At 46.3% G+C, this 23,748-nt stretch overlaps 1 protein-coding gene across 14 annotated transcripts in view; it reads right to left on the reverse strand.

The window, feature by feature from the left end:
• The window catches only part of EHMT1 (euchromatic histone lysine methyltransferase 1), a 2,375,011-nt gene that overhangs the window by 648,957 nt on the left and 1,702,306 nt on the right, over positions 1 to 23,748 (reverse strand). For all 14 annotated transcript variants that reach the window (XM_069609714.1, XM_069609713.1, XM_069609712.1 and 11 more), the window contains 2 exons: positions 15,300 to 15,406; positions 14,931 to 15,053 (listed from right to left, as the gene is read on the reverse strand). In XM_069609714.1, coding sequence (XP_069465815.1) covers positions 14,931 to 15,053; positions 15,300 to 15,406 — 230 coding nt within the window. The remainder of the gene's footprint in view (positions 1 to 14,930; positions 15,054 to 15,299; positions 15,407 to 23,748) is intronic.

The raw sequence follows: 23,748 nt of genomic DNA on the forward strand, positions 1-23,748 counted from the left end.
GGTGATAGTCGCAACCTTATGCACTTGGGTGCAGAGTCCAGCACCCTATACTTCTTCTCCAGCCTATCACGCTTGGTTGGAGCTGTGCAAGGGTTCTTCATGGGGGCGAGGACCTCCTCCCGAATATCGTTCAGAAAAGGTACCACCATGAAAGTATTCCTTTTGGCCTCTCGCCTTTAATACAAGAAGCCCTCCTTCTTGGTTTCCTCAGGCACCAACTGGAATAGCTAAGAGGCCCTGGCAAACGGAGTGGAACGATCCCACCTTGTCCAGTGACTAACTATGAGGAGCATCCAAATGTGGCGATTCATTGTCCGCTGGGACAAAGTCTTCGTCTGTACTCATGGTCGTATCCGTCCCAGTACCCATCTCCGCGGGGGCAGTTGGGGCCCGACATGGTGGAGGAGGTTGATACAGGGACGTCAGATGAAGCTTCCTATTTTTTGGTGGAGGCTGATCAGGAGCCCGAGGTACTCCGGGAGCAACCTCAGCTGGATCTCTGACACCAAGGTGTGGAGAGTCCATAGAATGTCCAAGGAAATGTCACTCGGCTGAGAAGGTAGGGAACAAGTTGCTTAACTGTAACTGTTCTCCAGCATGGGTCTGGCATGGATTCACATGCTCATGAATATTCTCAGTCAGGATGGGAATTCCCGGTAAAAAAAATCCTCGTCAAGCAGGATCCTGTCCTGAAAGCTTCCGGATACCTCGACCCAACGGGCGTCGAACTCCTGTAGCGGGCGCATCCGCAACCTGCAGAGCCGAATGAGGTAAATGCATTACGACATCATGCCGAGAAGAGACTCTATGGTCCTCACCACAGTGATCTTCAGTGCTAACAGCCGTTGCACCTTGCTCAAGATGGCCGCTATCCTCTCCTACGACGTTGACGCCAGGCATGAGACGTGTCGAGCCGGGATCCCAGGAACAGAGCGTCCTGCGATGTAGTAAAGCAGGACATTGATTAATTCACAGAAAACCCCAGATCCGTCAGTTGGCGGACGGTCCTCGCTGTGTGGTCGACAGCGACGTCTCTTGATGTGGCCCGGATGAGCCAGTCGTCCAGGTAAGGGTAGACAGGGATTCCTTGCGGTCGTAGAAGGGCCACCACCGGAGCCATGCACTTGGTGAAAATTCTGGGTGCCGACTTCAGTCCGAAGGGAAGGGCCTTGAATTGGTAATGCTTCCCCCTGAATGATAAAGCACAGAAACTTGCAGTGTCCTTTGTGGATGGGGAAGTACGCATCCTCCAGGTCCAACGACGACAGAAAGTCTCTCTTCCAGTTGTCCGAACACATGTTGAAGAGTGACCATTCTGAACTACTGGGACATTATGTATTTGTTCAGTTGTCGTAGGTCAAGGATGGGCCTCCAGCCCCCGGTCTTCTTTCGTACGAAGAAGTAGCTTGAGTAAACTCCAGAGCCGGTTCTGAAGTAGCTCTATCGCCACTTTCTTTAACATGGCCCGCACATCCAGTAGCAGCTGAGGGATGTGGTTTTCCTGCTGGGCCACCAGTGTTATACGTGGACACTTTAATTGGAATTCTAGTGTGTGTCGTGGACGAGAGCATGCAGCACCCAACGGACAGTGGAAATGGTCTTCCACACGCTCATCAAGTTTGCCAGCCGGCCTCCCACCGGAGTGCACGGGTGTGGGCCCCGACGTCCTGGCCAGTTCAATCCTGTTTGGAGGTGGACAGGCCACCCTGTGGTCCCCGAAGAAGACAGCCCCCCCCAAATGCCTTGGAGCAGCCCCTGTTGGCTTCCTGGGTGAAGGAGCATGGGGGCTGGCGGTAAGAGGTGGAGCCCCAGCTGAAACCCCTCGAAGACCAGCTAGACTTCCCTCCAGAGGAACGAAAGGACTGCTGTCGCTGTTGTAGAATGCCTAGGGCACGTGCCGTCTGTGTCCATCTAAATGGCCTGGAGGGATTCATCCACAGCTTGTCCAAACAGGTTGTCCGTGTCAAAGGGCATGTCCAAAACCCTTGTCTGGACCTCCTGCCTAAAGTTGGTGGCCCTGAGCCACGATGTCCAAGGCAGATGCCGTTACCCATCTGGCAGAACCTCACGTCCGCAATGTCCATGGCCACCGTGATGGCATGATCCGATGCCACCTGGCATTCTTTAAGGAGTTCCAAGGCCTCCACCCGTTGGTCAGGGAAGAAGTCCAGTAGTGGAGCTAGCTTTAACAACAGCTCACGGTCATATATGGCGGCGAGGGCGTTGGCCACCTTGATCGTGTTCGCCGCAGAGTAGATAACCTTCCTACCCATCGAGTCCAATTTCTTCCCCTCGCTGTCCGAAGGAGTGGATGAAGCAAAAGACGTCGAGCCGATAATTTCTTCCTGGCGGCCGCTGAGACCACCAAGTCTGGCAACGGTTGAGACCTTTTACTCCAGCCGGTCCCTCTTCGCTGGGGCTGCAAAGGGATTCTTCACCAGAGCCAGCTCTTCGTCCCAAACATCGTCCAGTAGTGGGAACGAGAGGATGGTCTTCCTCTTAGCCTCTCCGTGCCGATACAAGAAGCCTTCTTTTCCTCTGGCGTGAGCTGGAAAAGCTCTGATGCTCGGGGGATCATTGCGTGGAACAATCCTCTCTCGTCCGGAGGAGAGGCTCTGGGCAGAGGCGACAGGAGGTCCCTCATCGTGCCCGATTCCATCTCCCTTGGGGGGGGTGGGGGGGGGAGAAGGGCTGTGGAGAGGATGGAGAAGGGTGGCATGGAGGCATCAGGTGTCTCCTCTTCTTGGTCGGTGGTTCCCCCCCTATGCCAACAGGGTGACCAACACTGGCGCCGTGGGAGGGGCGGATGGAGGGATCGTCAGTACCCTCCTCTGTAACTCGGACACCAGCGAGTTGAGGGCCAAGATGATATCCAGTGCAAAGTCTCTAGGAGGCCTCTGGAGAGTAGAAGGGCCTGGGCCCCGTGTTCTGTGGTCCCTCGTCTCCTCCATCAACGGTATCCCAGTCGTTGCCCTCGTCGGCGCCTCCTTCGTCGTCATCGCCCTCCTGGACAGAAATAACCTGGTCGTCCTCTTCAGACAAAGACATGTCCGTTCACTGAAGGCCTTCAATGCGCCCCACCCTTTCTTCAGTTCCAGAGGGGTCGGCCTCAGGCTGAGGTCCGGCATCCTTTTCTCCAGTGTCTTATCAGCAGGCATATTCAAAGCCTCCCTCACGGGAGGAAGGGTCACTGGCACTGGGGCACCCTGCGGGTCTGGCCCTATGGCCTTTGAAAGAGACGCCACCACCACCCCGAGGGAGGGTGAAGATTTTGCCTGGTGCACCTGGGCCTTCACAGTGAGGCCGGGCCCCTTGTCTTGCCGGGCCCCTTGTCTTGCCTGGCCTTCAAGGCCGAATCAGAGGTCTTGTCCTGTTCTGCCTTCTCCTTAAGTGCCGGATCGGACCCTTTGTCTCCTTTGGCCTTCTCCACCGTGATAAGGTGGACACTGTACCCTCCTTGGCCTTCTCCTGTCTGGTCTTCTCTGGGTTCTCCCATAGCTTACCCGGGTTATCCAACTTTCTCTCGGATGAGGAACCAGAATGTTGACTGGAGATTGACTTAGATGGAGATGATGGGTGCGCCTTGACCATGGCGGCACCTGCAGCAGCGGCTACCCCAGCGGAAGCAGACTCTCAGTGCTTGGCCCCCATGGGTGGGACACCCTCAAAAGGACTTAGAAGTCCGCTCAGCTTTTCCGGATCCGTGAAAAGCATGCACAACCCCCACCCCCACCTCCCCACCGCCCCCACACCCCCTAGACCGCAGTCAGAGCACAGCTTGAAGAAGGAAGGGTTGTCCTTTTCGTTTAACATGACCCATGCAATTTAAGCCTGAAGACTCTTCTGGAAGCCTCAAAGAAGAACACTTGGCGAAAACAGCCCTTGAGGGGCGCTGAAAGATTTAAAAAATGGGTCCGTTAGTCAGGATGATGATCGATGGAGCACACTGGCTTGATTGACCGAGTTTAACTCTCAAAAAGCGAAAAACGCAGCAGAATCTCAAAGAGCAAAGCACAAGGACTCCCAACACTTGAACGTGCAGTAAAAATCTGAAAATGGCTGCCAGAGGAGGCGCTTAGGTAGATGGCATTCATCTGCTGGGATGCAGTATGACCAAGAGCTCAGCGATTGGTTGTTAGGAGAAAGAGTTCAGAAATGAAATTGAAACAGATTTTTTCAGTTAACGAGGAGTCCCAGCCCAATGACTTGGAATATTCATGAGCATGTGAATCCATGCCAGACCCCATGCTGGAGAAGGAAGGAAAACTAGGCTCTGCGCCATCGTCCCAATTGTCATCGTCCCCATGGACCGTATGCATGGACTTTTGATCGTCGTCGTCCGTGGACGAGACATCCATAGGTTGAACAGCGACCTGGGAGGACTGTTTCGGGACCTCCTCGCCCCACCCCCTTTTTTCCTCACTGAGGGGTGTGAACTTGCTCCTGGGCTGGTACTTTTATCACCTCTTGAGTACCTGCAGCCATTGTGAAAGCCTCTGCCTTAGTGTTGCGTCGTGGGCCAGAGAAACTTTCTGCGCTGCAGGAGCCACTCTCATAGGATCAGCGCCCATAGCTGCCATATTAGAGTTCGTCAAAGTAGCCAACGAGGACTTTGTCTGTGCTGATTGAGCTGGCTTGGGCTGCGCCTTCTCCACTACTGTCCTTGGCTTATCCGATTTCTCCCGTAGCTTAGCCGGGGTGGATGACTTCTTTCAAGAGGAGCACGATGGTAGGGTGGCAATGGAGGCGGAAGGCGACGATGGAGCCCTTTCCAACTTGGGACCTGCATCAGCGGTGGACTCGGACTTGCGGGTCTTAGCCTTATCTTGCACAGATGGGACGACCTTAAAGGACTTGGACCGCTCTTCTGACCGGCCGGACCTGGGCAAGGCATGACCCTGCTCTGAGCATGGGGCAGAGGCCTTGTTTGAATTAAGCCATGCCGCCAGACTACTATGCCTGTCTTTCGTCATTTTCTTAGAGAAACCAAGGCATATTTCGCACTCTACCTCCTTATGGTTTGGGTGTAGGCAGTGGAGGCATTGTAGGTGCTTGTCTTCCACTAATACATTCCATAACCTGCATTTGGTGCATCGTCTGAAGAGGGACGTTCCATTCTCCTCCTATGTCATGGTCGGAGGGCGCAAAGTAGGCTCAAGATGGCTTTCTAGAAACTTCGATGAATCTTTGCCCTTGAGGGGTGTGGAGCATCACCGACAATGGATCCCTGTTGCCGGCAGATCAGGGGAACTTTGGAACAAAATTTGAACTTTTCTTGTTGAAAAACTCAAAAAAAACATACACAACTCGGGGAACAACTCGAGGACTCTCAGAACAGAAGTGTGCAGTAAAAATCTGAAAATGGCTTAGGGAGAGGACTGTCATTGGATGGGGGCTGTATGATCCAGAGGACAGCGATTGGTTAAGAGGAGAAACACAGTTTTAAATTGAAACGGTTCTTCTTTTCACGGAGGATTACCAGTCTGACGGGGAATATTCATGAGCATGTGAATCCATGCCAGACCCCATGCTGGGGAAATGCTATTATAGATAGCATCAAACCTTAATAGCAGTAAAAACAATCAGAGGACATGGACATGTGAAGGATCATCGATAGCCGCACAAGCAGAGTAACAATAGAGGTCCTCCTATTGTTAATTTTCCGCCATCTGCACTCTGCAGAGTTCGTCAAAATAGTATTCTTGGTCATGATTGAGAGTAATATTGTGATTGGAGTCCAGGTGAAGAGTCCCAGTCTGCCCCAGTCTCAGAGTGGTCTGCTGCGAGAGGAGCTGCACGATGTGTACAGTCCTGTTTTCATTTTCATTACTTTTTCATTCAAAAACGCTTTCTACGCGCGGAGCGGAGTCCAGGTGCAGAGACCCAGTCTGCCTCCTGCCCACCCACCCGCCCGATCACTCGTGTGGCTTGAATCAGGTAAATGACTAACGGCTGAGGGACCGCTGACTCGAACGAAAACCCTCCAACACCGGCGCATGCTAAACCCGTGGACGGCGATGAAAGCTGCAATGGGAGAAAAGGTAAGCAAATCTACAGGGCAAACTCTCCTTGCTCCCTTAACTTCACCGACAGCGCTGACGACAATGCTGGAGCCTCAGTCAGGGCCCTTGAGTTACGTTTGCGAGCCACAAACACTCGCTAGTGAAATGCAGCTCGAGGTAAACATTGAAATTGCTGTGGGCAAATTGGTTAAACAAATACACCAAGGGCAAAATGGGAAGCACGACATTGCGCAAGACGATTTAATCATCAAGGACGGGGATGCAATTGTCCTTGACCTTACAGCCCAGTTAGCACCAGTCTCTGCCCCACCTGTGATTACTACATCTCAATTGTCCACTGGAAACACCAGCCTCAATCAAATTGTTCCACCTGAACGGATTGAGAGCGATCCCCAGAATACGAATGTTATACTCTCTACATCCACATCCAATTCAGCAAATCGCACCATCGTGGCTGAGACAACCAAATCTTTCTTTTCGCATGCTGCCGCTACAAATATATGCTCAAAAAAACCAGAGTCTACCATTGGAAAAATAATTTTCTCATTCTTGGTTAGTGATGACGAACTAATGAGTATTCCAAATGTTGAGGGAAAGCTTCCGACCATTTACCCCACGGTTTCAGGGGAAGTTTCCATGTCGAATTCGCTTTTGACTCAAAATGATACAGGAAAGCGCCCATTTTTGAACAACGGTTCGTTAGGAACCTCAAGCTCTACAAACTGCATTCCGCCTCTGGCATCTTTTCCGATCCAAGCAGAGCGAATATCAGGTCATGCTCAGCCTTCGATGCATAAAGGAAGCAACTCCGCTCCATGTCATGGAGTGCTCCTGAAATCGATTGAGTCGCAAGCAGGTCAAAACTGGCAGCAAGTGACGCCACTCCACATCATCCAAACCGTTTCTAAAGACACCAAATCAAGTGGCTTCGAAGTACAAAGGTGAAAGAAGTGAGCTGAGACAAAATTCTGATGTTACAGATCCCGCAAATCACTTTGCCTATGCATGTCAAGCTCCTGAGGCCCAAGGCATGCGACCCATGGGATTGCCAAGATTGCAAACCGAACAACTAAAGTCATCAGCTACGCTAGTCATTCCAACTAGGTTATCTTTAAAGCCTACCAACTTGGATAGGAGTTCCATCGCAAGAGCACGAGTACAGCATATAGCTGAGCTAAAATCTAAAGCAAATCCTTTAATGACAATAGAATCAGAAAATCTCTTCCTAAATTCAAGCACACCTCATGTACAAACAAAATGCTCCCAAGAAGAAATCCAAGGGTTAAATCAAACAAGTAATTATTCTCTTCCAAACTCACGATTTAACCTGGATAGCTCACTTTCTTCCTCAATCGAAAACGAGCCAGTAGCTCCACAATTGAGTGTCTCTGTTGAAGTCTTAACCCAGATACATAACAATGTACTAACTGCTTCTGCAGTCGCACTTGCGCCTTTCACTAAACTATATGAAACATTAAATGGAATAATTAATGATCAAGGGGCAGTGCTGTCAAATGTGGCACACATTTTTTTTAAAATAGATGGTTTCACAGGTTTTCTACAAGCTCAGATTGAAAAGGATGCAGATGCAGTCCCCTCCTTGTGATGTCCATGACTCATCAGGGGCCCCTCTGCCACCAGGGCCCAGGTGGTGGGTGGACCACTGGCCGAAACATCGACTAAACATACTGTATTAGGCTAGGCCCAGGAAACCATTTTTGAAAACCAGAACGCCATCTTAAGACATGAATCCTTGTGCGCTGCAGCACGGCCCCCACCTTAAGAGAGTCCTCGTCTACCATGTTGCCTCCGCTCCTGCCAGATCCGCTGAAAGCCCGTTCCTACGACCAGTCGGACATGAGCTAGTGTTCGAGCAAACACTATCTTTCACCTTCTGCAGTGCATTATTATCCTCAGCGTGACCCGGGAAGCGGGGATGGCTTGGAAAATAACTGTAAACCGCCCTCGATGAAACAAAAGCCTTAACCCCACACCGGGAAACTGCTCAATACATATATACATACATGCATATATTGCATTACAATGGTATCCCTCGTGCAGGACTACCGTGTCAAAAATCTGTAAACCCTGTACGAACCAAAGAATATGTCATTGTGTGACCACATTGTCACAATACACAAACCCCCTCAGTATGCACAATACACTCAGGGTCCCTGGCCTCCTACTATGTGCCTCTCTAGGGGTAATATAAAGTGAATGATACCAAGTCCTTATGTCATGACTACCCTGATGCTGCTAGAGTACAAAGGAACACAAGTGTGACAGTATTGTGAGCTCATGTAAACAAGATACATAGAATGCCATCAAGTGCAAATGTACAGGTTTAATGTGTATTACTGCTGTCAACCGTGTTGGTCTGTTCCTCCTGCGTGCTCCACCAACCCTAATGCTACCTCGCGTATCATGTTTACCGTGTAATGCTAAAACTGCTAATATTGCAAATACTTACCCTATAGTGACTAATGGAGTTGTAGATTTAGTTAACGAATTCTGAAATGAATATATACTGTTGTAAATGCTATAGATGTGGACCACTTAGCCAGTTTATATTATGCAAATCCCTTCGTTTTACAGTTTGCAGCTTGCTAGAAGACTATCATTGTGGGCATATCCAAGGCCACCTTTCCTCCCTTCCCATTGAAGCCTGCCAGAGAAAGCAAAGGCCCGAGCGACACCGCCTCACCTCCCCCAATTCGGCTGGAGCCGTTTCAGGCATTCATGATTCCCCCGCAGCTCACATAGCCACGAACAGCCACCTGAATTATTTACAGCCCAGGAGCAAAATCCGGCCATAACCAGAGGCCAGAGGTGCCCCCTCATAGGTCCCACGACCCATCAGCTCACCCCAGATTAATGACGCTTGTAAAAGAAGACACCTAATATTGCACCAACATTGTGTAAAAGCATCCGTCATGACTTCTAAAGAGACCCAAAGCCTGGACAGCTTACCCCATGCCTGGAGACCCGACCCCGTGGCCTATGATATCTAGTCAACAGGATAACAGCAACCCCGTATTGATGTATCGCCAAAGTACCCCACCTAATGCACATTCCTCCTGTGTTATATTAACCTGTAGAATAACCTATTGTAGGATTTACAGGACAACTGACATTGCAGCATTGAATGAATGGGGTGTGCCTAGCCCTTGGGGCAGAAAGCCAAGAAAGACGTCCATCAATGACACTGACCACGCCTGACCGGACAGCGCCTCCCGGATGAGCCCAGCTGACCTGCCCGCCCCACGTTGGCACCCAGCGGTGTCCACCAACCACAGAGACGAATCACGGCTGCACATATATTTAGTCGACGCCACCCAAACCCCATGTACATGTGCCCCCTATAGTGTGTAGGTGCCTATGATGCTTTTTGTAAATAAAAACGCCCGTCTTTGCTATTGTCAGACAGAGCGCTCTCGGAGTTTGCAGAGTTCTTTGCATGCCCTATTTTGACTTAGATAAAGCTTCCCTTGAGCTCACCTGCACTTGGTCCTAGCCTTATTCCCATTCGTGGGAGAGTCCATTCTTGCCTCTCATTGCGGGGAGGGTCGTGCTATCTGGGGACACTCGCCTTCAGGTGGCAGGAAAGGTTGAGTGACCTGGCCGCTCGGCATCATTGCCAAAATGACACTCTAATTGAAAGTCTGCTAGAAGCGGTCAAATGGATGCGCAAAAATGTTAACCATGACCAAAAGTGGCAAACACCCAAAGGTGGCATACATAATGGAGAAGTCCCATCAACCAGTTCGGTTCTTCACGTAAGGGGAAAAAATGCTAACATTCTGCAGCCTCCACCGCCTTTAATAGAAACATCTCAGGCGGTTCGAAGCCCTAAGAGCAAGGAGGTCCTTATTGCAAATGAGAGCGCTCTCCTGACGAAAACCCCTTCTGATCAAGACAAAGAAATTGGAAAAGAAAGAAATCTAACAAAGACGTTCAATATATTCAGTGGCCCGGCTAAAACTATATTAATGAGTGAAAACACAAATCAGCAACAAAAGATCGCAAAAAAGGCAAATATTATAGGACCAAAAAATAAGCAATAAAAGCATATCCGTCAAAATGTGAAAAACTTCATAAGAAATAACAACGCCCAAAAAAAATAAAAAACCTTTCTGAACGGAAATCTGGTCCAACACAGCTTGAAACTCAGGCAGCATCAGCCCCAACCCAGGAAAAACGAAACAGTAATCAACTAAACAAAAAAAACGGCAAAACGCCTGGCCGAGTGGAAACCGGCGACAACAGTATCTCCAGCTCTGTAGCCGAAAACTCAGTTGACCTATGCAATCAACATACTCAATTGAAATTGAGTACAGCCTATACGCTTCCTTAGAGGATCATGCACCTGCTATGATTGTCTTATCTGAAGAAAAGAAGAGGCCTGTAAAAGCTTCAATGCCTGGAAGATACAAACCTTCAATGTTAAGCTCCAAGCTAAATCCAAAATAAACGATAAATCAGAGGAAAACTGGCGTACACCATCTATCCAGAGTGCATGGGATCAAAAGTCCTAAAAAAACATATGATTATGGAAACTTCGCCTAGAAAACATTCAATCCGACGATAATGAGGTAAACCTAAACACAGCTAATGTTCTGAAACTATTTACCTGCATTCCACAACTCCGAACAATATCGTCTGATGACATAAAAATTGTCGAGTACACAACAGAAAAAACCTCTGATCAAGTCCTGCTTCATATTACCTCTTCGGCAGTGAAAAACCTATTACAGGCAATCGAGGATCTGCTTGTGTACGGTTTCGATATCACCGTGGAACCTGAAAAAATGAGACAAAAACGTAAAATCGCCAAGTAGAGAAAGCAATGACGAGACCTCAAGTGAAGATGGGCAAACAGCCTTGCGAAAATCTCCATCATACTCCCAGGTAACTTGTGATTTGCAACAAGTCAACGGAGAAAGAAGTAGAGATGGGAGCCGATTGACAAATGGAAACCGCAAATAACAGTGAGTGACACAGACAAATCCTGAGCTGACAATGCTTTCGTGGAACACTCGCAGGTTCATTCACTTGTTTAACAACTTTACTGAACCTTTAGACAAAGTTTTTGCAATCTGTCTACAGAAAACTTGGCTCAGTGATCCACCGACCCGGGATGGGTTCGCAATCTTTTTAAACCTAGCAAGAAAAAACGCCAAGGGATGCCCTTTTTCAGGTTTAATAACCTTATTGAAAATCCATAACTGGTGGTCACCCCTGGTGTCAGTGAATCCAAACTCATTTGTACAAGGCACCCTAGTGCAAATAACTTATTCTAGCATAAACACAAAGAGCCACTTATTAATAATTAACGGATACTGGAACCCTGCAATGATCACTGCAATGTCCTTTATAAACACAGTAACAAATCTAATTGACAAAACTTTTCTGGTTTATAATAACTTATCTGTACTTGTATGTGGTGACCTCAACTGCAGTTAGTTCAAATATGAGCACCAAAAGAAGTCAAATGTACAGCTCTTAAAGAATGAAGTAGCTGAAAGAGGTCAAATCTGGTCCCAAGCCCTTGCTTTAAGAAACTGCCAGATGGTCAACGGAAACACCAAAGGCGTTCAGCCCTGTAATCCAACGTGGCAAGGAATGCAGCAAAGAAGTACCCTAGACTACATCTGGGCATCCCGAAACATCTTTGAAAGAGTGGTTTCCCTCAACGTTGTACCGATGGAACACAGCGACCATGACATGTTACGTCTTGTGTGGAAGGGTGAAAGACACGATTTGCCAGACAATCACGCAGTCCAACTGTCAATAAATGCCGCTGGAAACCAGCTCACCACAAATGGCCCTTTAATTCAAAAACTAAGTCAGAGGCTCATTCAATCAAAAAACGTCGAATACTCACCCATGTTGATAGATTTCACATTGAAAACTGCAAACTCAAGAACAATTGGGCATACTCCAAAACATTCGTACAGTAATGAAACAGCCTTGGCAAAAAAGGCTTTAAGGAAAGAGTTGAGATTGATAAAGTATACGAGTCATCCAAGAACCAAGCAAATGAAAGTCAAAGAACGGCGTCATATATACCGAAACTGGTTAAGATCTCATTCAGTGATAATAGATCAAAATCGAGCAGAAATCATGTTAAAACTATTAACCAAAAACACTTGTGAAATTTGGGGAATTTTAAACCGTGGAAACCATACGCCTTAACTCAAATGAAATTTCAAGTGCAAATTGGTTAGAGTATTTTACAACGATATACGAAAAGCCAAACCAAGATGCAGGAAAAAACCTAGTGAACACAGTAAAAGCTTGGGATGTAACACCTACATGCAAAGACATTGAAATAACTATTCAAAAGTTAAAGAACTCGAGAGCAGCTGGAACGGACCAAATCTCTAACTTAATGTTAAAGAAACAAAGAACACTGGGCCAAATTCATTGAATGCTTGTTTCGGCAAATCTCTAAAACCATGAAAACGCCTCTATCATGGTCAAAGGCAATAGTGGTCCCGGTCTATAAGGGCAGTAGAGACGATCCGGGTAACTATCGTCCTATTGCCCTTCTAGACACAATTGGGAAAATATTTGGTTCTTTTCTTCGTCAAAAATTGGCTGCATGGGCATCTAAGGCAGACATAACTGATTGACGACAAACTGGCTTTACGGCGCAAGTAGGTGTTGATGTGAACCTTACTCTACTTACTATCCTAAAATTAAACACCCTAGAGTCAAAGAAAAAAGTATTCTTTGCCTTTGTCGACCTGCGGCAGGCATTTGATGCAATAAATCGAGAAAGACTATGGGCCAAACTACGAACGTGGAAATGTCCTGAGCATCTCTTAGACCCAATTATTGCCCTGCATACCAATACATCCATTCAAATAAGCGTAAACTTGCAAGGTGACCTGACTCAACCAATAGCAACCTATAAAGGGGTCAAACAAGGATGCCCACTGGCAGCGGAACTTTTCAAATTATTCCTTGCAGACTTGCCTGAATGGCTGGAATCAGCGCATTGCTTTTCCCCAAAGATAAATGTAACACCACTGAAATGCCTTGTTTATGCAGATGATATCGTGTTGATCGATCAAACACAGATTGGGCTACAACATCTCGTGCACAGTCTAAATGATTACCTGAAAGCCAATGAGTCGACCTTAAACACAGAGACAACGAAGATCACGTGTATCGGAAAAAGCAACTCAAGCAAAGATAATAAATTTAGATGGGCTTTCGAAAACAAGTCTTTAAGCATAGTAAAGTCCATAAGATACTTGGGAATCATGATTAACGACTCCATTTGTGAAGCTGCTTGGACAAACGATTTAATCGATAGAACAAACAATCTTGGTTTACAAGGAGTTAAAATGAAGAATATGGAAAATTCTCAATTGGCGGCTTAACAGCTAGAATCTCGACCACCACCTCTGTCATAGACTAGAAGGTGGGTTCTGGAGACGCGCTCTGGGACTCCCTAAATACATCTCAATGGTTGCCTTGAGATATGAATTGGCATTAAATTCGCTCTACATGACGATTGTATGGAAATCTTTATCCACCCTGCGAAAAATGTCACTTGGAGCTGAAATTCCAGCATATAACATTTTCACTACTGGGAATGAAGCACTTTAATCAAAGCTACTTAATTCATGGAAGACCAAACTAAAAGCTATAATGGAAGCAGCAGATATAAGCGATGATTAGCTGCGCAATCGCCCTCAAAAAGCAAAAAAAAAAAAAAAGCTGGAGGCATGGGACTGGATTTTAACATATGACCAGCGGTCAACTCTTAAAACAACTCTGCCTGTCTCTCGAGGTATTTTGAAATTACACCACCAACCAAAATACCTAACAAACTGCCCTTTACGTCATCACAGGAATCAGTTTCTAAGACTTAGATTGAACGCACTGAACACCAAAGAAATGCTGTGGGTACGACGAAATAAAGCCGCCACAAACAAATGCAGATTTTGTGAAACAGGAGTTGTCGAGTCCCTAAAACATCTAATAACTGTTTGCCCCAAACTCATCATCCAGCGAGAACTGCATTTGAGAACATTTAAACCTCAAAATTACGACGCAAAAGAATGGTGGGAACTTGTTGTAGCAGGCAGAAATATTTAGCTATCATATAGCTTAATCAATTTCCTCGACATGATTCTGCGTGCAGATCTAATTAAGTTGTGATAAATGAAAATCTCTAAGAATCTGGAAAATTGGAAACCCTATATACGAAAAGTATAACGATGCGTTCAGTGAATATGCTCGATAGGATTTGTGAAATGAAACGAAAAATAACCTTATCCAATGTAACAAAAGTTTGATATTGTAATATTGAACTGAAGTTTTACAATAATAAAAACAAAAAAAATATGGATACTTTTATTTTACTGTCTACTCAGCCATCATTTCATTTTTCAGTATATACTGTGTCCAATATTGTTTGAATGCTTGTATGGAACTGTAGCTTGATAACAGTCTTCTCTCCTCACTTAAGTGTAAAGATAAGCTGTTGGTCATACCACCATTACGAACGATTGGAACTACTTGGTGGAGATAGAGCTCTTGCTCGATCTCTCACCTTTTAAAGGCCTTTGGAAAAGCCTCCCCAACATACATAACCTGAAACAATTGCCTAGTTGTGGGAGGTCACCCCATCACACTGAAAATAGCAGCAGAAAGGAACCCCCACAACAGTGTTGTAACGCCTGGACCCTGCCACCTCTTTTTAAATGTTGTACAGTATGCTCTATTCTGTACTGTTCCTGGGAACGACAATGCCACGAGTATCTTTTTCAGCCTGTCCTTCGTATCTATGGATACCAAAAATGCCACAAATGCCAGGTCATTTTCCACTCTGTAGACTGAAAAGCGTTATTCTTTACCTATACATGTTTGAATGTAACAGTTATACAGTACCTTGGGGTCCAGTAGAGCTCCGGCCTTGACTAGGTACTTCACCACATCCAGGTGATTGTTCTCTGCTGCCTCCATCAGTGGGGTCTTCTGCTCCTCAGAGCAGTTATCCAAGTTGGCACCAGCCTGGTGAAAGGGTAAAAGCTGTGATGAATACTGAGAAGGCTAAAAAATGATTTGCTACTGCTAGGATGACGTTACCGCCACTCACTATAAAACTCGTCAGTTGAGAAGGCGCAGATACACATACATGTGGGAACCTTGTCATTACAACGAATGGGAAGAGAAAGACCAATCTATCAACACCAACTTTTCCAAGACCTACAAGTTAACACAAGACCACCAACGTAGTCTTAGTAAAAAGAAATGCACCTGAACAAGCATGTGGCAAATGTCAACGTGGCCAGTCTCTGCTGCTGCATGCAGAGGGGTTCGCTTACTCTGCTGATCCATCTTAAAGTTTGGGTCGATGCCATCAACTGGAGAAAAAAAAAATGACATTCCAGATTTAGTGCCTGAATGAGTTAAGTCAGCCAATCCCTTACTGGTCTCCTAAGTTCCAATGAGACTACTGTTAACCAAAACCGACACACATGATCAATGTCCCTTCGACAATGAACCTTGGCATCAGCTCTGCACCAGCAAACAAACATTGGGGCTTAACACAGAGACCTAGACTTGTTGATCGAGATACACAGAAAGGGTTTCCCACTGCATTCAAACACGCATACGCAGTCAAACTGGAAAAGCAATGCTGTGTTCAGTCTGCCACCATAGCTTCCCAAGCCCCAATACCACAGATGCAGCCAGAGAGTATGGGCAGGTGGGTCAATATTTTGCAAATTGTCTTCTCAGATTATTTGGTAGTCATAATTAAAACAGGCTACCATACTTTCTAACCGAATGTATCACACCAAAAAAGTCTTAATCAGGACACACTACTCTATGCAGTGAGGTCTGTATGGAATACATTACTCACCGTAATCGTATTTCTGGTGCGTGTATCTGCTTAGATTCACATGCTATGCATAGGCCGACATCTAGTGGCAGCTGCAGAGTATTACAGTTGTTTTCGAAACTCGAAAATGGACGTCGAATCAGCCCCTGGCCCCCTCCATCCCATGTGTGAAATGCTTTCCCTTTTCTTTAATGGGAAAGGAATATCCAGATGCAAGAAAGGGGTAAGCATGTGTTAGAAAGATGTTTGCATAACCCTATAATTGCTGTGTAACGATCTAATCTAAAGTCCACTGTACCTTTATGGCAGCCAATGATGAGGTAATAAGGTTTCTAGACCTAGTCTTGGTCTTTTGTTTTAGGGGTTTCCTTTGTTCAGAGTAACCATGCATCAGACCTAAAATGGCTGTTCTGCAATGTGAGCTGTTTGTGAGCTCAAGATGGCAGCCTCTTTAGTGGTTTGAACTGCTCTAGACCAGTTCCTGGCCCTGGGCAGGCCACTAGACTTCCTGCAGGATGGGCCTGGTTGTTAGGCGTTTTCTTGGGGCCAATGTGATTGGCTTGTCACCAAAACTTTTGTTTTGAATCTCCCAATGGTATTGGTGGTTTGGTAGAATCAAAAGCTTGTGAGTGAAGGTGCATTTAGGAGGCACTTGTTCCTGCACTCAGTTGTGCTGGATTATTAGAAGGTCAGCATGTCTGTTTACCTGAAACAATTTTGACACCGAAAAAACACTGTGGCCAATTTTGAGACCCATTCTGGACATATTAGTGGGGCTGGTGTTGCTTGTCTGTGCTCTGGTTTACATTTTTAAGTTATGGGCATCCTTCCCGGATCCTCACTATGCTGCTGCTAGCCCTCCTCATCTGTTTGGGACAGGCCTTGCATCCTGGGGCCATTTTCTGGGCTATTCTACCACACTTTACCACGGTTTACCGCCAACGTCTGCAGCACTGGTTTTGGAAGCTGCATCCACCTAATGTATGGGTGTTTGGACACCAACACCCCAGTTCCTGATCTGCCCTGCTTCGCCACCAGTGCTGTAATGCTGCAAGGGCCATTTCTGCTGGTGTGGCATCCCACATTTCCCAGGGTATGTCATGTATAGGTTTCTCCGCCCTCCTGGAGCCATCTCAGCTGCTGATTCCCCTTCTGGATGGTGGGTACCAATCCAGTAAAGGACTATTCTATTTTATGGCCTTAGGAGTTGTTGCCGGCTCAGGGTTGAAGTCCCTGTGTGACCAGATCCTTTATTTTGCCTTTTAAGAGTTTACTTACTAAGTTATTCTGCTTTCCTGCAACAGTGTTTTCAGGAAAAAACAAATACTTACCTCTCAGCACTAGCAATGTCAGTTATTGAAGATACCCGCCCTCAACAGTTGCCATGACCTTGTGTAAGGAAAGATTTCTCTTTACTGCACCTTTACTTCCATCTTCATGGAAACCCCAAACCTTTTGCTTTTATTTTAAAATCTGACCTGTACTTTCTGCATTACAGTGAAGCATTAAGCTTCACTGCACTGGCCTTTGCTCATATGTTATGGGGAAACTGATATGTCCTTCAGGCTGTCAGTACTGGAAAACATGGTTTCCCTTAGTCGAGTTACTATGCTACTACTTTGGTTACTTTTGTATCACTTGTGGTAACTTTTTATCATTGTACAATGCAGCTTACACTGCAGTACAATGGGGTGCATTTTTGTTTTGTCCTAGACAAACACTCAGAGGATTTTTGGTTACTCTAGGTGTGCTAATAGGATAGGCTGGGGGCAGCAGGGACTTTTCCCCACTTTTTGGGGACTTTCGTTTTAGCTTTACTGCGTTTGGCTACTAACTGTGGCTACTGGTCAAACATGGCCTTGCCACAAGATTTTTCGCCTGTTCTTTTGCCATCTTGTTCTTTAGCCTTCTTCCTTATAAGGACTTCCAGTACCTGGTAAAGCAGAAGCTTTTGGCAGGCTACTGGAGGGCTGTGTGCGTTTGCTGGCGGGGTGTGGGCTGGGTCTGTGACTCCAACACACAAACTGGTTTCAGTGTCTCTTATTGGTATGCATGAATGTTCCGGCCAGTGTTCCTGATTGGACCACTGGTGGGGCGTGAGTGGGCTAGTCCTGCTATTGGTTAGTGGGAGTTTTAGCTCTTACCTGGCTTTTAGGATAAGAAGAGGACCCCTGCACCCATTCTTCAGAGTTCCTGGAGAAACCTTAAGGAGCCAAGTATCCTATCCAGCTGTGAGACCTGCGAAGAGACCCGAGATTCAACTAAAGGAGTCCCGGCAACCAACTTCTGCTACTGTCCTGGAGGAGCCCAGTCTTGCTCTTTAGGAGTCTTGCGAAGGAGCTACGACCCTTGGAGTGGAGGGACCATCCATTCCAGATGTCTGCTCACTGCCCTGCCAAAGGAACCCTTCGGAAGTGCCCTGGAACCTTCCTGTGGCCGACCAGCTTTTTTTTTGAGCTACCCTGCTGCTGGTGTCACCGTACCGAGTTTCGGACTGAAATTTGGGAGATCCTCAGTTGGCCCTGCAAGACTACCTCCTGCGTAATATCAGCGTCCTAGCATCAAGGGGGCCCGAGATAGAAGGCAAAGTCTGCCCGAGGCTGCAGAGTCCTTTTGCTTCGCCATGTGCAGTGACCACCATCTGAAAATAGCTTACCTGACCCGAGTCCAGTCCTGAGAGGGGTGCTGCACAAAGTAAAAGAGACCAACCGGAGATCCACTTGAACCTGCAACCCCTGGGAATCCAGGACTGTGGCTTTCGGCAGGAAAAGCAACATCTGACACTCTTCCTTTGCTCTGCCAAGTGTGGGGAAGAATCAGAGTACGTGGGGTAAGTTACAGAGTTTCTAACTGTCAATGGCCTTATAATAAAGCTTATTTCTAACACTTTTGGCTTTGCCATAGCTTGCTTGTGCAAGACATCTAACTGTTGGGGCTACTTTTGGCATTAGTCTAACTTGCACCCTAAGAACCCTTCACTGGACCCCAGAGACCCTAGCTGAATTTTTTCCTGAATCTTAAGTTCTGTGCAACTGTATGCTGAACTATTGGGCACAAGGCCCCAGGAAAATTAGGGCTGGACAATTTTAGATAGGGATCATCTATGTGGAAATTTTAGTGCATAACACTGGTCTAACCTTTCCTTTGCAGGAGTCAGATTTGTATTATGCCTTATAACGAAGTGAATGTATATATGCATTTAGCTTGCTAGTGTTGTGTGATTACTCTACCTGCTTGTAGTCATTTTTCTATAGTGCGCTTTGGCCATAATTAAATAACTTTATTTGTATACATCCTGTCTAAGTGTAATCTGTGATTCCCAGTGTGTGACCTCATTGTAGACCCTTTAAAAAGCTCACCCCCTCGGAAGAACTTAGCCTAGACCGCCTGTCACTGCTACCTAATATGGTTTGGCTACAGTTTGCCAGAGTTGTTCCTCTCACAATATAGGTTGTCCTTCTATACATCCGTCCACCTGGCCAGAGTATAGAAAATCAGTTTAAACACCTGGTAGTCAGGTTCTGCAGGTCCCCTTCAACAACATATCCCTATTGGTTAACACTGGGGGCTGAATCCTGCTCTGCATCTCTGCTACTAGAACTACTGGGTCTCATATCCTCCACTGATCTCTTATGCTGGGTCTCCACTGCGGTCCCTTGGGGTGGATTGCTTTCTTCTAGGTACCTGTGGGAAGGAACTGGGGAAAAACTGGCTTTTCATCATAATCGCAGGTCAGCCTACAGACTGTCCTGTTTCCTGTGGAAAGGTTTGCCATACTAGTGTTGTGTATTCTTTAATGATGTCTATTGGGATTAATAGTATTTCCTTGGTAGCCTCCCTCCCGACGTGCAGAGCTACTAGTCTTTCCTTTAGGATGACGCACTGTTCTACCATTATGTTAGATGGTTACAAAGCCTTCACTAGGAGGTTGCGCAAAAATCTCTACAACATTAATCCAGGAAACACACTGGAACACTGAAAAATATACACTTCTGTGAGAAACCAAACAGTGTCTCACATACTAATCCCCGGGGATCTCTCTCTCAGGTGGCCAGGGCAAGACCATCAACTTTTAGATCCAGACCCTTGGGATAGACCAGTGCGGGAGGATCACATGGGTGAAGGGTCTTCGGGGAGTGGGGGTGAGGCAACCGATGGTGAGATGCAGTATCCCCCCCTTTGCCATGCTCAATCCTATTTTATAGGATTCTCCAATATCCCAACCCCCGCCCCCTTTCTGCACAAACACTGGACCGAGGTAGAGGGCAACAGAGTAAAGAGGCTATCCCGTACATATCTCATTGGACATGTCGGGCTAATCGGGTCAGGCAAAGTCAGGCACTTGACTTTAATCACATACATCCGATACCCATTAGCTCTCCCCACACGGATAAAAGGAGGAACATAGAGACACTCTGAGAAAGGTGGAACACGAGAAGGAGCAGATCTTCCGGGGCGAAACCAAACCCACTGGAGCAGAACGACCAATCAAGGGATGAGGGAAAAGGGTAGGGAAACCAAGGAAATCCCTGCAGGAGGTCCTTGCTTCCAAAGAGCTGTGAAAGATACGCAGAGAAGGGCAAATCCCAGATAAGACGGCATTGTGATTCAAGTACACCAGCGACCCTCCCGGGTGAACGACAGCTAGAAAGGCGAGGCCAAGCCTGTGGCATTAACCTTGACTTGTTTATTATATCTCACAATTGAAGGCTACGCGAAATATGTGATGTTTTGTTATAAAGCGGCAAAGTGTATGAACTCAGAAATGCGTAGTGGTCAAGATTAATGCCGGTAAAATGGGAAGTGAAAAGGTGAATGTGAGATCTTACCGCCTGTTAGATGTCTTGAGAGGATACTGAGTAGAACTTGGACTGCAGCACCTCAAACCTGAAATGCAGCAAGATGGCAACTCGCCAGATCTCAGACCAATCGGCGCTGCAACCAGAGGGGGAAAAAGCCTGAGCCGGAAAAAACCCTTGGCAGATGGTGTGTGCTGATTCCACAAGTAACTACAGTAGTTGGAGAGGGAATCCGATATCCAGATCCAGGAGGCGCAGCCAGTGAGAGAACTCCAGGCAAGGAAGAATTAATACATGGTGGAGCCGTAAGGTAAGGAGTTTGTTTGAAAGCAGAAGGCAAGCAGCACAGTGCCTAAGGGATGCAGAGCAGCGTAAGGTCAAAGCAGCAGCAACAGAGGAAACAATTGAAGGAGGAACAAGAAGTAGCAAGTAAGGAAAAGGGCAAACTCGCGTCAGTACTCACAAGAATTGAGACGCAAGGTCTCAGCGTTCGTCTGCCCTTATTGTAGGAGGCACAAGCATTTGCCGGTGCCATTTTGGAAATCAGCCAGACCGCTGAAGTAACAGCGTGATGGAACAGCGCATCGGGGCATACACCAACATCGCCATAGCGACCATCGTAGCGATCTGACAGTGGATGCGTGAAGAGAAAGATTTTTGAACTTTTGTGCATATGGTACTGAATTACCAAGACCAAAAGAAACTGGAGCAAATAACATAAGAGTGTGAGCTGAAGAGGAAGTAGTGCTGTGGAGATCTATGGTAAAAGCCTTGCACATCTGAAAGTCTTCGACATCAGTAAAAGGTCCAAGCCCGACTGAGGGAGACCAGAAGTCTAATAAGATGGGGGAAGGGAACCCCCAACGAATGTGAATTATGCTTGGGGAATGGAACCCCTGCAAGTGCTGTGATTGCAAGGTCTGAGCCCAGCGTGGGAGATCTGCTTGAACTTTTTAATGAACTGTGAAAGAACTTTTTGTGAACTGGAATAAGTAACTTTAATGTGGAAGTCCAAGTGGGCCTCGGCACACATTTTGAACTGTCTTGTTTTGAGAACCTGAGCCAGAGTGTCATATCCTGTTAACCGGGGCCACCTTACTCTGTGCTGTCCAACGTGGGGAGGAGAGCTGACTCAGCCATCTTGATCCTTTAGGTTATAACATTGATTTTCCTTTGCATACATATTCCCCTTTAAACACTTTTTGTATAAGAGATGGGGAAGGCATTAAGTTTGGTTAGTAAAGGCCATTTTGATTTGACAAAGACTGACCAGGATGGTTCTTCTTTATTATTTAATGGTAGCAACTACTCCCATCATAGCTACAGGGCAAAGCAGGAGTTTTTCCAAACCCCGAAAATTGAATAAACTTGTACCTCTTGTGTCAGCGTCATACTTGTGATACCATGCCTCTATTACGCTTATTAAGTGTCACACACACATATATATATATATATATATATATATACACATACACATACATGTGTATATAGACAATAGTAAGAATAAACAGTGCATGAATAAAAACAGTCAACGTCAATTAGGATTCTACATACTCCTATACCAGCACTTAAGCCCACCAGCCTCAAAATTAGCACTGCCACTGGTGTACTGTGTGCATGTGGAGAACTGAGGGGGCAAGTGACTTTTTATGCCTGGCTAGAAGCTTGCAACTTAATTTCTACCCCTGGAGATAACTCTCTGGGGATAGGCAAACAAGGGGTGGGAAGAAAAGGAAAATCATAGATCTTAGACACAGTATTACAATATTTAATAGGATCCCAGATGCCAACAATGAGCAGTCACTTTTACCCTAAACCTCTAAGGTAGTATTAGAAAGAATACAAATGTGCACGGTTAAGAAATATTTTATTTTTGCTGTTTTCTCTCCCTAGACTGTTAGGGAAGGTTTTCATTTTGCCTACTTCCCTCCATAGTTCTCTATGGAACCCAATTTATTCTACTTTGTTTTTCATCATGACTTGACTTTTTGAAGGGAAGCAAATCCTTCCGCATCACTTCCTTTTGCTCAGTTGTTATGGGTTAACTGACAGACCTTCAGGGTCTGTACATTTTGAATTCTTGTATTTTCTACATTCCACACAGCACTACAGAGAGGTGCAATGGGGATACTTCTGTATCAACCCACAATTTGGCATTTTTGGTTACATTTATATGTATTGTGACGAATATAGCAACATCGTCACTGATCTGGAGGGAAGCTTCTCCTAAATGGTCAGGGAAAGGCAGAGGCTACTTGTGGGAGGATCACGTAGGGGAAGACAAACTGCAGAGGGACAAGAAAATACTAGACCGAAAACCTCTTGCAGACATAATTTGTAACAACATCCAATTGCCGTACAACATACCTATATGCCTTATTGTGGTGCAGATGAAGAATAGCCAAGTATTCCAACTCAAATCACATTTACCCCCCCCCCCCGCACCCACCCTGCCTATTTTAACAGACTAGAAACGGGGCTGGAGCAATGAAGATAACCAGAAGTGGTAAGTCAATGCCACAGTCTAGTCGAAGGAAATTGCTAAACCATGCTGTGTAGTTTTATGCCGACACAGCTGACCAGCATATATGAGGGGAAAAAGGTGAGAGAAGAAAGAGAAAGAGAAAGAAGAGCGAGAGCAAGAGAAAGAAGAGCGAGAGAAAGAGAAAGAAGAGCGAGAGAAAGAGCAAGAGAAAGAGCAAGAGAAAGAAGAGCGAGAGCAAGAGAAAGGAGCGAGAGCAAGAGAAAAGAGAAAGAGAAAGAAGAGCGAGAGAAAGAGAAAGAAGAGCGAGAGAAAGAGAAAGAAGAGCGAGAGAAAGAGAAAGAAGAGCGAGAGAAAGAGAAAGAAGAGCGAGAGAAAGAGAAAGAAGAGCGAGAGAAAGAGCAAGAGAAAGAGCAAGAGAAAGAAGAGCGAGAGCAAGAGAAAGGAGCGAGAGCAAGAGAAAAGAGCAAGAGAAAGAAGAGCGAGAGAAAGAGAAAGAAGAGCGAGAGAAAGAGAAAGAAGAGCGAGAGAAAGAGAAAGAAGAGCGAGAGCAAGAGAAAGAAGAGCGAGAGAAAGAGAAAG

This window comes from Ambystoma mexicanum, chromosome 8, assembly GCF_040938575.1.
Source record: "Ambystoma mexicanum isolate Mex_15411 chromosome 8, UKY_AmexF1_1, whole genome shotgun sequence".
Taxonomy (NCBI): domain Eukaryota; kingdom Metazoa; phylum Chordata; class Amphibia; order Caudata; family Ambystomatidae; genus Ambystoma; species Ambystoma mexicanum.